Source organism: Odocoileus virginianus, chromosome 2, assembly GCF_023699985.2.
Source record: "Odocoileus virginianus isolate 20LAN1187 ecotype Illinois chromosome 2, Ovbor_1.2, whole genome shotgun sequence".
In the NCBI taxonomy this organism is placed as follows: domain Eukaryota; kingdom Metazoa; phylum Chordata; class Mammalia; order Artiodactyla; family Cervidae; genus Odocoileus; species Odocoileus virginianus.
In genome coordinates this window covers 69726782-69739249 of record NC_069675.1, presented here as the reverse complement: position 1 = coordinate 69739249, position 12468 = coordinate 69726782, and the positions used below count along the sequence as shown (strand labels likewise).

General features: G+C 48.6%; 1 protein-coding gene across 2 annotated transcripts in view; it reads right to left on the bottom strand.

Annotated features, from left to right (window-relative positions):
• Positions 1-1784: 1784 nt before the first annotated feature.
• Positions 1785-12468, bottom strand: part of HADHA (hydroxyacyl-CoA dehydrogenase trifunctional multienzyme complex subunit alpha) — a 41793-nt gene continuing 31109 nt past the window's right edge. For both annotated transcript variants that reach the window (XM_020913846.2, XM_070450672.1), the window contains exons 13-20: positions 12174-12345; positions 8887-8973; positions 5726-5866; positions 5007-5075; positions 4009-4204; positions 3210-3324; positions 2389-2534; positions 1785-2301 (exon numbers count right to left, since the gene is read on the bottom strand). In XM_020913846.2, the coding sequence (XP_020769505.1) occupies positions 2156-2301; positions 2389-2534; positions 3210-3324; positions 4009-4204; positions 5007-5075; positions 5726-5866; positions 8887-8973; positions 12174-12345 (1072 nt within the window). In that variant the 3' untranslated portion in view covers positions 1785-2155. The remainder of the gene's footprint in view (positions 2302-2388; positions 2535-3209; positions 3325-4008; positions 4205-5006; positions 5076-5725; positions 5867-8886; positions 8974-12173; positions 12346-12468) is intronic.

The window sequence follows — 12468 nt, the reverse complement described above, 5'->3', positions numbered from 1 at the left end:
GCGGCCCTCATTCCTTTCTGAAAACCCCTCACCTGTCCCAAAACTATAACAACCTTCAGTTCCCATTAATGTTTCAGCATAATTCAACACACCTCCCTAGGGCTGCTGGGGCTTCCCTGGCAGCTCAGCTGGTAAAAAAATCTGCCTGCAATGCAGGAGACCCTGGTTTAATTCCTGGGTCTGGAAGCTCCCCTGGAGAAGGGATAGGCTACCCATACTCTGGTATTGGGCTTCCCTGGTTGCTCAGGCGGTAAAGAATTCGCCTACAATGCGGGAAGGAGACCTGGGTTCGAAAGGTCCCCTGGAGAAGGAAATGGATCCACTCCAGTATTCTTGCCTGGGAAATCCCGTTGACAGAGGAGCCTGGCAGGCTACAATCCATGGGGTTGCAGAGTCGGACACAACTAAGCGACTAAGCATAGCAGTTAGGTCTACTGGGTGGAAAGATCATACTTCAGAGCCCCATGCTCCTACCCAGGTTTAATTTCCTGTCTTGTCCAAATGCCTGTCTTGAGGCTGCTCAGAGCCCTGCCCTAACACTGCCACCCCCACCCCTGGAAGCCTGTTATTGGCCTTGGTGTAGAGGATCAGTTCTCTACCTTCTGTGGGTCACCTGAAAACTCCAACTCAGAGATGCCTTGGCTTCCTAGCAGCCAGCTGTTGAGTGTTGAGTAGAGCTGGGGCTGAGCTCCCCGCTTGCTGGTCCCCACAGCAGAACTTGGACCATGGGCGGGGCGGGGGAGGGGAGGAATACTGAAGTGCTCACAGCTGGAGCAGAGGTAGGAGGGATTGGTAACATCTTCAAGTCAGGGTGGTGCAGCGTGATGGGACCTGAATTACGATTCTATACATTCAGTGAATCCTTCTGCCAGACCCAGAGAGGAGCCCCAGAGCTGTTTACCTGGACTGGGCACAGTTTCTGCCAGAATACAAGTGTAGGAATTTACTCCACCAGAAGGCAGAGGGCGGGGAAGAGTGGAGGTGTCAGTAGACTGCAGGTGGTGGTGGGTCACGCAACTGATCACTGGGCATTGTCCACCTTCTGTGCTCTGGGGCAGCTGAGATGTGCAGGATGCACTGACCAGAAAAGCGTTACCTCCTCTGCCTAATGCAGAGGATGAAAGGGTTGGATAGCATCACCAATTCAAAGGACATGAACTTGGGCAAACTCCGGGAGACAGGGACAGGGAGGCCTGGCATGCTGCAATCCGTGGGGTCACAAAGAGTCAAACACGACTTAGCAACTGAACAACTGCCTACTATCAACGTTCCATAAACATCCTGAGCATGCACATGAATGAGTTATACCAAGAAAAGAACTGGGTAAAACTGTCCAACGAGGATATGCAGTTTGGGAAAAGGAGTCTCTTACACGCTGGCCCTCCATAACTCTCCTACTCCTTGGTTTAGCCAGGACTCTTCCCCGCTGTAAGCAGAAGCCCAGCCAAAGCCTTTACATGTGCGTGCATGCAGGCCAAGTCGCTTCAGTTGTGTCCAACTCTTTGTGACCCTATGGATTGTAGCCCACCAGGCTCCTCTGTTCCTGAGGATTCTCTAGGCAAGAATACTGGAGTGGGTTGCTATGCCCTCCCTCCAGGAGATCTTCCTGACCCAGGGATCAAAGGTCATTCTCCATCACCGCAATTTCTCTCTCAAGGTGCTGCTCCAAGCTCCCAACACATTCCTACCCCAGAGGACAGGGTTTTATTCCAGCTCACTCTTTGAAAGTAAGGGGGTTACACCAGAAGGGCAATGACAGAAAAGAAGGCAATGGGCAGTCAGACTGACGAAGAGTTTGATTTTTATTGTTAAATGCATCTGGCTGAGTGCAAACTTGCCCTCACCACCACTGGCCTCCCAGGAGGAGCAGGCAACAAGGATGGCCCCAGAAACACTGCCACCCTAGGCCTCGGGGCTTATAAATTGGTGCACACAGAGGGTTCCACCTTCCAACAGGAAGTACAAACTACATCACAGCCAGACCTATCTGGGAGGGAGAGATGTCCTAGCCAAAGGCACTTTAATCAAGGCACATACCCAGTGCCAGAGTTTGTCTTCCTTCTGGTCACTCTGATAAATCTAGATGCCACTCTGTTGAGAACCAGTGCTGCCACGGTTGGCATTAGTGGGCGAGTGGGCAGGTGACAGAGCCTGCTCATTGGTAGAACTTCTTGTTAGGGTTGTTGGCATGGTCCACAAGCAGCTGACATGGGGTGAACTGTTTTCCATAGGCAGCCTCGTACTTCCGGAGCCGGTCCACTATTTTCTGTGCCCCGTACAGATCCACAAAGTGGAAGGGCCCTGAATGCAGAAAGAAGATTTTGTTGAAGGAAAAGCGAAACAAGCTCTGGGGTGAAGTAAACTACCTTTTTGACTTGCGAGACTGACCTCCAAGACACGGGGGGAAGCCAAGCCCAAAGACCGCACCGATGTCTCCCTCTGTGGGAGTGGCCAAGACCCCTTCCTGTAGGCACAGGACAGCTTCGTTCACAAACCTGGTCACTAGGCGGTACTGGATGTCTTCGTCTGAGGAGCTGCCAACAGGGAGAGACATTCAGGGAGAGGAAGCGTCAAGAGGCAGGATGCAGGGGCCCCGGCACAGGACGGGAGTGAGGGCTGGTGCTGCTGGGGCTCGGGTGTCAGCTGCTCAGTCACGTCTGACTCTTGCGACCCCATGGACTGCCAGGCTCCTCTGTCCATGGGATTCGCCAGGCAAGAACGCTGGAGCGGGTTGCCATTTCCTTCTCCGCTGGCGCCTGGGGCCAGCCCTAATGAACTTCTGCCTCTAGAGGAGGAGCCGCCCTTGGAAAGAGACAGTAGAGAGCTGCCTGCCCTGATTAACTGGAAACGAGCACCGAGCACAGGCCCTGCAGGGTAGACAGTATCTCCTGATATCAGCAGGTACTGACTACAGATGACAGTGAATGGTGTGTGGGTTGAGCGAGCCCAGAACTTTCTAGTTGCTTTCTGGCACCCTCAGAGGGACAGCTTATCCAGAGGTCTTCCCAAGGCTTGGCTGCAGTCCTTACCCTGATGTCTGGTAGAGAATGAGGTGGAATGTGGAAAGGCAGAAAGTGTTAAGAATCAGGAATGTTTCCTCTGATCACATATGGTGATCATAAAAAAAAAAAAGGACTGCAGAGGGTCCAAGAAGCTTTGGGCTGGTGAGAAACACACTTCCACACTGATAGCCCCTCAACTGAACTTACACGTCAGGCTGAGAAGGCATCTTCAGACTTGCCAAAATACTGTCCATGTCAGAATTCAAATTCTTATTCTTCACACCCTCCTGGTAGATATAAAAGCCCTTCCCGGACTTGCGACCTAAAAGAAGAAAAGGGAGAGTTATGATTTCTCAGAGCCCAGCACTGAGAATTCTCTCTGCTAGTCTCCTAGAAAGCCCTAGCCTCTCTTCCGTACTCCTGAATTTGTAAATCTAGCCTACTCCAGAAATTAGTATTTGTCAGAAGAGTTGGCAGAGAAGGAAAAAAGAGCGTGTGCTTCCTGGAGCTTGGAAATCTGGGTACCTGGGTGGGAAAGGCCGTGTGGGCGAGTGTTAATGTCCACACCTGCAGTACCAGGCCCTCGGACATCCAGGTTCTAGTGTTGATTTTGTTGCTACTTTGCCGAGAGAAAGCCACTTCTCTGGTGGGCCTCAATTACATACTTAGAGGTTTCCTTTCTCCACATAGGTGGTCAGAGAACACGGAAAGCCTGGGTGTAGGGCTCCTGCAGTACCATGGTGTAGTAGAGGCCACGGGTAGGAACAAACGCCTGTCGATCTTGCACTGCGTGGGCAATGGCAGGGCCTCAGGAGGCCAGAGTTCCACCTTTTGTCCAAAATCTACAGGCCCAGCCTAAGAAGAGGCTGTCATGAAATAATTTTTAAATTCCCTATGACAGTGGGCTCTGTTGAAAAAATACACTCTTCTACCCGGGCCTCTGCAGTTCTTGGGTCACAGGGACCATCAGTCATGGTGCTAGTTCCATTTCTCTGAGGCTACTCACCCAGGAAGCCCTTGGATATCATCTGCCGCAGCATTTCCAGGCTTCCACCTGCAAACCGCTCCCCAAAGTCTTTGCTGAGATTTTCTGCCACATGTTTTGCGACATCCACACCAACTTCATCCACCAGTGTAGCGGCGCCCACAGGGAAGCCGAAGCTTGTGGTCAGGGAGTCCAGCTTCTTAGGGCCAACTCCTTCCTGGATGGGCAGCAAACCCAGGACCTCAGGGGAAGGCTGTCCCAGATTCCCCTAAGGGCGCCCTGTGCTGCTCTCAGAATCAGCCTGGTGTAGCGCCCACTTATCTTCTGGGTGCTGCCAGGTCAGACCCAGGACTGGGACTGATACACACAGGGAAGCACTGTGTGTATCAGTGCTGGAGATACACTGGAGAGGCTGGAGAGCCCCAGGGGAAAGTGTGAGCCTTTCCTAACCTATGGCATTCAAAGGAGGTCTAGACATGAACAAGTTACTCATTTCTTTCTTGTTTGCAATCCTGAATCTCAAGAATACCGAGATTCCATGCTAGATGGGGTAAGGTTCCCTACCCGGAGAGAAGAGACATCACTGAGGAGCAGGGCTGCACAGGCCAGTGATCCCTGAGTCTGATGGGGCCAGCGAGGCTGGCCGTGCCCCTTCTGCCACTGACCAACCCGACAGCTACCAGAGGGGTCTGTGTGTGGCAGAAGCAGGTACAGCACCAATCAGACCAAACGGGCCGTGTTCTGGATGGGGATGCAGAAACAGCACATACAGCATGTCGGGAGGCCTTGGGGTGACTGAAGCAGGGAGGACACTAGAGGAGCAGAGCTAAAATTCTGCCCATTTTCGCCCATGACGTCCCAACAGTGGGTGGAATGGAAGGGCAGCAAAATGCCTTCCTGGAGAAGAGCCAGGAGTTAGTGTATTAGAAGGAAGTCTGCTCTTCCTCTTGACATTACCAGTCTGGAAAACTAGTTTTAGGAGTGGAAGATGCCTCCAACTTTCTGAGAGCGATACCAACCTGGAGAATTCTGATGACTTCAGACATCATGGGTGCGAGGCACCTGGTGGTATAGAAGCCAGGTCCATCCTGCAAAGGGAGAGAACACGAGCTCATGGGCTCCTCGATTGAGGGCACTGCCCAAGTCTGAAAGTGGTCTCCCTTCACCAGGAGCCATTTCAAAATTCAAGATGATTTATAATCTCAGTCAGAATCCTTAATATTGAACTGCAAGAGAAGCCAGAGTTAGGGGCAGCCTAGTTTGATTCCAAGAGGACAGGGGATAGTCTCACATCATCTGCAAGGTCTGGAATGGTTGGGAGAACCCGCCATGTCCCAGACCCCAACTCAGCAGTAGTCACACCACTGTCCATATTATAGATGACCAAGGGAGAATCACATCAAAGAAAGAAAGAAAGAAAGTGAAGTCGCTCAGTCATGTCTGACTCTTTGCGACCCTATGGACTGTAGCCTACCAGGCTCCTCTGTCCATGGAATTTTCCAGGCAAGAATACTGGAGTGGGTTGCCATTTCCTTTTCCAGGGGATCCTCCCAACCCGGGGATTGGAACCTGGGTCTTCCTTATTGCAGGCAGATGCTTTACCATCTGGGCTACCAAGGAAGCCCAATCATATCAACGGCTGATCTATTTGACCTGAAGAGTCACCAAGAAGCCTGGACATATAAGCAGTTTTCATGGCACTTTTCTGAATCTGCTGCTCTGATCCACAGCTCCTCACCTTAACCACAATGATGACCTTCCCTTGTCTGAGGCCGACATCTACGGCAGAGGCAGTTGTGTCCTTCGAAGTCTTCTCAGTTGTGATAATCTCCAGCAGCTGCATCTTGTCCACAGGAGAGAAGTAGTGCATGCCGATCACCTGGCAAGGGGGACAAAACACTGACAGACTTAAGAACTCTTGAGAGGGGAAACTTAATAGGGTTCTTTTTTTTGCTAGGAAAGCACTGCAGAGAAAGGCTGTTGTAGTATAAGAATACGGGCTTGATATGGTCAAATGGTTTGGTTTCATGGTTCTTTGATTAAGAGTCCAGTATGTTCAGGGGAAAGCTACCTGAAATTCTCTTCCATTTGCTTCTAGGGCTTTTCACTAAGGGCAATGGATCTTACCCACAATGCCAAACCCACAGCTAAAGGCCAAAGTAGATTTATTGGGGAAGAATGAGTGAGGGTTCCAATTATATTAATGATGACAATGGTTTGGGTGAGAGGGTCCACTTTTTAATGGGTGGGGGGAGACAGGCAGAAGAATTACTTAATATGCTGGACTGTCAGAGATGCATCTAGATTTTACACAGATGGGTCTCACCACCAGGATACTGTCTGCCCTTTCCATTCACAGATTTTGCACACACTGCTGCCACTGCTGCTGTCGCTTCAGTCGTGTCCGACTCTGTGCGACCCCATAGACGGCAGCCCACCAAGCTCCCCCGTCCCTGGGATTCTCCAGGCAAGAACACTGGAGTGGGTTGCCATTTCCTTCTCCAATGCATGAAAGTGAAAAGTGAAAGTGAAGTCGCTCAGTCGTGTCTGACTCTTAGTGACCCCATGAACTGGAGCCCACCAGGCTCCTCTATCCATGGGATTTTCCAGGCAAGAGTACTGGAGTGGGGTGCCATTGCCTTCTCCGTTTGCACACACAGGTTCAGCCAAAATAGGATTCAACTGGTTGAATCTGATTCAACCAACTGGTCTGAATTCTTGGATGTGAGACCTGAGGATACAGAGGGCCGACTGAATTTCCTGTCCTACACTATTTCTATAAGGGGCTTGGGGTTCTGGAACTAATCCCCCAAGGACACAGAGGGATGACTGCCCTGGGTTTAAGTAACATTTCTCAACACTCAAATTCCCTCAGGTGTCATTAAACCAGTGATTCTCAAAGTCAAGTACCCAGACCAGCAGCATTAGCATCGCCTGGCAATGTTAGAACTGCGAATTCTCAGGCCCTCCCCAGATCTACTGAATGAGGTACTCTAGGGGCAGGGCCCAGATCTGTGTTTGAGAATCCCTCCAGGTGATTCTGGTACATGCTAAAACTTGAGAACAGCCTCAATAAGCTAACGATTAGGCAGTCTTCACAACTAAATTGTGACAGAAGTCTATCCATTAATTCATAGTTTTGCCCCCTGCCCCCTACTTTACCTATAACTAATATCTACCATACTGCTTATTATCCACTGTTCATTAACACATTTATCATTTATTCGTTACATGTAATCCATTACAACTCTGTGAACTAGTCAGTCTAATTATCTAGATGAGGAAGAAAGCTTAATCAGGAGGTTAGTATTAGTAGGTCAGGGTCAGTTAGTGAACAGCAGGGTGGGACTCCATCAAGGTGGGTCTGTCTCCACAGCCTGCCCATGTCCCATTGTGTGACACACAGGTCACTGAAATGTTACACCAACTTATCAGTCCCAAAGTTGCTTTTAACCTCTAAATTATTCTTCTACTTATGTCTAAAATACTTAGAAAGATAGGACCTGATTCTTACTATACTCCTGAGCAAAAGGAGTTCACCTTTACTATGTGTAGTTCATATACAATAAAATGCACAGGCCTTAAAAGTGCTCAGTTTGCTAAGTTCTGACAACTGTGTATCTACCCACGCAATCACTACTCCAGGCAAAACCTATTTACATCGTTCAAAAAAGTTGTGCCAAAAGGTGACCGCCTCTGTCCTAGATTTCTGGGACCTGCCCAAGTGGAATACTTCCCAGGTGGAGTACTGGAGGGCCTGTGTCCTGGGCACGTCGAGATGGCTGGTCACCCTGCTTGGGTTGCCCTGGCCTTACTCTTACATGAACGACATAGGCAAGCAGATGACAAAAGCTCAAGGTCTCTGGGGGGTGAGAAACACAAAGCGTGCTGCTTGTTCCGCTCCATGGGGGAGAAAAGAGAGGTCAGCATCACAGACACAACATCAGGGTCTCCTCTGCCGCCTCAGTGCTGAGGAGCTGCTGCGAATGATTATGACGTGGCCAGATCTGCCTTGACCCTGTGTCTGTGTCTCCCTGCAGGGCCACACTCACAGCTGCTACTTCCTCCTGCGACCTCCTCCTGCCATTACTGAGCCTGCCTCTATCAGGCCCACATCACCTCTAATCTGCTGCATGCTGGGAAACAAGATGACCCTGTGTCAGCAAGCTATTAGAACAACAATCAATAGACTTTTAGGTTTTGAGCACATGGACTTTGTATTAACAGTTATGGCTGTTTAAAGGCCTTTTATATTTCCTGCCAACTTCTGGCTGGTTCTGGTTAGCTGAGGCTAACTGCTATCCTCCAGAGAGGTGAACTGTTTTATTTCTCCTTGAATAATTGCACTTGATTTCTCTGGTAAACAGCAGAAGCTCAAAGATAAATTTCTAGGTACTGTTTCAAACATTCACAGTGAAGTGCTTCTACACCTACCCCTCTCATGTCCTGTAGAAAAGCTCTAAGCAAACCCATGTGTGGACACATCCTACTGCACCCCGAGATCTTCCATTTTTGGATCCGCAGTGGGAACCAAACCCATTCCGACAGTTACCAGAGAATGCTCTGTAGCTCAAGTGTTATTTTTGGAGCATCTCTTATTTTAGAGCCTGGCTTTCAATACCCAACTGTAAATAAAAAGGTAGCTTTTATAGTCTGAGCCTGAATAATAATTCCCATTAAGCATGCAAATCATCTATAAGGTATGTTTTAGTTGTACTTCACTTGTTTCTGCATTTCATACTGGTCATGTTACTAGCTTTTCTGTGGCCAGTTTCTGAGACTACATCATCACCCTCGCCCACTTTATAATCCATACTGCTCCTTTCTCATGTTCTAAGCCTTCATCAGTGAGCCTGAAGCAGCAAAACATTTCAGGATTTTCCTCTGCTCAGAATTTACCTTCTCAGGTCTTTTACTGACAGTAGCAATCTCACCGATCGGAAGAGCAGATGTGTTGCTGGCAAAGACACAGTGATCTGGAATCACCTGCAGGAGAAAAGCATTTAAGAATGTGTCAGGTAGGCCCGGGAGGTGACAACAGCCCAAAGCAAAGTCAGTGAGCGACACCTGAGTCTCTGCCAGCCTCATCTTTGTAAGAATAAACCATAACGTGCACGCCTGTCTCATGTTACACATGTGATACTCAGAAATGGCACACCACTATATTTCTATCTACAGTACAAGAATACTATTAACTGTGGGTTTTACTGATCTGGAGAATAGTCTCTAATGTAGACTGTCTCAGCATTCTGCCCACAATCTTGACTTATTCACACTTTTATTCAGATGCTTGGGTGAAAAACATGGAAGGCACACCTGTTAAACTTGTGCAAATCTGGGCAGGCAGAATCCTAACATCAGAGCTGAGAATCAAGGTTCAAGATACATTTGATACACTGAAACAATGGGTATAAAACAAGACCAATTATAATGAGAATAAAGATAAAGGACTGTATTAGGATTTTATGAAAAAGAAGAAAGGAAAAAAAGTAGGCATCTAATGGGCAAAACCTGGCTTGGCAGTAAACTTGTGTATAGAGCCTATGATCTTATTTATTTTTTATTATTTTTATTTGGTTGCACTGGGTCTTAGTTGCGGAATGTGGGATCTAGTTCCCTGACCAGGGGCTGAACCTGGGCTGCCTGCATTAGGAGTGTGGGGTCTTAGCTACTGGACCACCAGGGAAGTTCCCCATGATCTAATTTAATCAAAAGTATAATGTAAGTCAAAAGTAGAGCCCAATGGGCAGAAAGCTAACATAGTTTCAAGCTGCGTCATTAGTGGTATAGAGTCTAACGTTGGTGGTAAAATTCTCTATGAAGAGCAAACCAATGTCTCCAAAGATGGCTGGCAACAACATGTCCCTCCTGGTACATGTGAGTCTCCGTGCATCCAGAGGGGGAGTCTCTTTCCCCTCCCCTTAAACCTGGCCTGGCCTGTGATGTGCTTTTACCAACAGAAAGCAGCAGAAGTAACTCTGCCAGTTGCAGGCCTCGCCTAGTGAAGCCTCACGGCTTCTGCTCTGCTCTCGTGGACACTGGGAGCTATGCTGCAGAGAAGTTCTGGTTCAACCAGTAAGGGAGGACCAGGCCACGGGGAGAGGGAGGTGCCCCAATAAGCTTTCTGCTGAATGCAGTCTCATGAGTGCCCCCACTGGGAAGCCACATGGAGTTAAGGCCAGTGGCCTCGTGGAGCCCTGCCCTAACTGCAGAACTGTGAAAAGGTCGTGGTGATTTGTGGTGGTGTGTGGTGGTCTCTCACATGCCAAGAGAGCACTGAGACATGGTGAAGGCAACAGAAGAAATGACCGGGACAGTGAGGGGAATGGAGACACGGATTATGAAGACAGCAGAGGAGTGAGTTTCTTTAGCTCTGTGGAGAGGAAAGCAGGGAAATTCTGAATCCCTGAGGACCACTCGGTGGACTCAGCTTTACCATTTGCCTATAAAGAAAGCAGAGCCCAGGTGAGAGGATGGATCTGAGGCCCTCCTAAAGGTCTTGCACCTGAATTCTATGATGTTCTAAAGACAGCTCTGTTCTGGACCTCGCTCTTTTCTACTCTTTCTGAAGAACTTCTTTGAGTATCTACCTTAGATGATTTCACTAGCTTCACGAAAGAGGTAAAGGCCAGTGATTGATTACATAAACATCCACAACATACACGACATCTTGGACTTTACCTTCGACAATTATCTTCCTACTCTTTTCTTACTATCAGCTAAAAGCTCATGACTCCCTGAACACCCTCCCTTTCTCATCCCTGTCTGCTGCCTTTTCCCTGGTGCCTTCCCTCTGTGGCCCGCATGGACACAGGAAACCCTTTGCTTTTCTTTCTCTTTCCTTTCTCTTCTCCCTTAAGCTTTACACTTTGGCTTGAACTACTGTATTGATCTGTTTACAGCCTGTACGTCTCCTGATCTGATCCCTCTTTCTTCTTTTCCGTGATCACTAGCTTCCCAACTACTAACCTTAACAAACTTCTCTATACATGGATCCTCCCAAGCCCTGATTTTCCGGAAGCAAACACCAGCATCCCGTCAGGTGGCAAATGCTCTTTCAGTGGTGAATGGCTGTGTGTACTTTTGCCACCCCTCAGCCTCCCCTCCAGTGCCTGCTGGAGTGTCCCCCGAAGCCCCAGAAACAGTGGGTATACATCTCTGCTGCAGGGCCACCTCAGGACAGAGGGGACACGCACCTACCCTGCTCTTCTGAATATTCTCCTGCAGCTGAATCTCCACTGCACTCTGTCTAAAGTGAAGACTTTGGAATGTGTGTTTCACAAGTAGAATCGGTCCCAACCGGAGCTGCTGCTCTTTAGTTTCTAAACCCTCAGTCTTGAGTAGAGCTGAGATTGTCCTCAAGTGGCAGGAGTCTTAGGAGCACAGCCCACTACCTGAGACACCTGGAATGTTGCCAAGTCAGTGCTACTTTATGTACACCGCTTACGGACCTCCACTGTTTACTTCACTGTAGGCTAGTCCAGGTCCTGGTTCTACCTCTCGCCTGGAGTATTGCCACATCTTCTTTCCTCCTCCTTCATACCACCTGGTTTAAGTACTTGCTTTGTTCATGTCATCCCATCTCAAGAGTTGACTGTGCACAGCATGTGGACTCAAGACCAAAGCAGCATTTTCCACAAAATGAGCATCCGAATCCTGCCTGGAGAGTGTTTCTCCCCTATTTTCGCTGCTGCCTAGACCTGAATTAGTTGAGCTGTAGCTTGCAGCCAACCTGAAATGCCAAGATGTCAGGCTACGGTCCATGAGGTTATCTGTGTATGTCTGGGTGACTGAATTCCCATGTCAGGCTAATGAACTCTGTGCTTCAGTTAGTAAGATACTTGTGTGTCTTCCCTGAGGACTTTGATTTGATCTTCACACACAGTGTGCACAGGTGCACATAGAAACTTATGTCTGGGGGGACACAGTTTTGAAGGGCACCTCAAAACTGCTGTAGAGCCTGCTGTATTCCCCTTTGGCTGGCAAAGAAAATAAAGCTACTTTACCTTCTCCCATCCACTCCCCACACAGAAACAAACAAAACCCCTTACGTTTGGGCCCTAAAAACAGAGTTTTTAGGAGAAAAACAGAGAAACTACTGAGTTTCCTGTAGTTCTTTAAAGAACCCTATCTCCGTGTTCTCCACTCACTGCACTAGGATTCAGTACTGCAGGCCCCTTATTTACCGCTTCTACTTCCTTGAGCACTCTGTGCTTAAGGTTGAGGTCCTCAAAAACTGCTTCAATCACCATGTCGGCCTTTTCAAAACCCCGATAATCAAGCTGCCCAATCAAGTTGCTGAACATGGTATCCCTTTCAAACGATGTCAGTGTTTTCTTCTTCACTTTATCATTCAGTCTGGAAACAAAACAAAACAAAACACATCTCTAGTCAGAGTGGGAGAACAGGAAACTAATATTTACTGAGTGTCCATAGGCCAGAAAGTATACCATGTATTTTCTACCAATTCAGAGAGGTTAG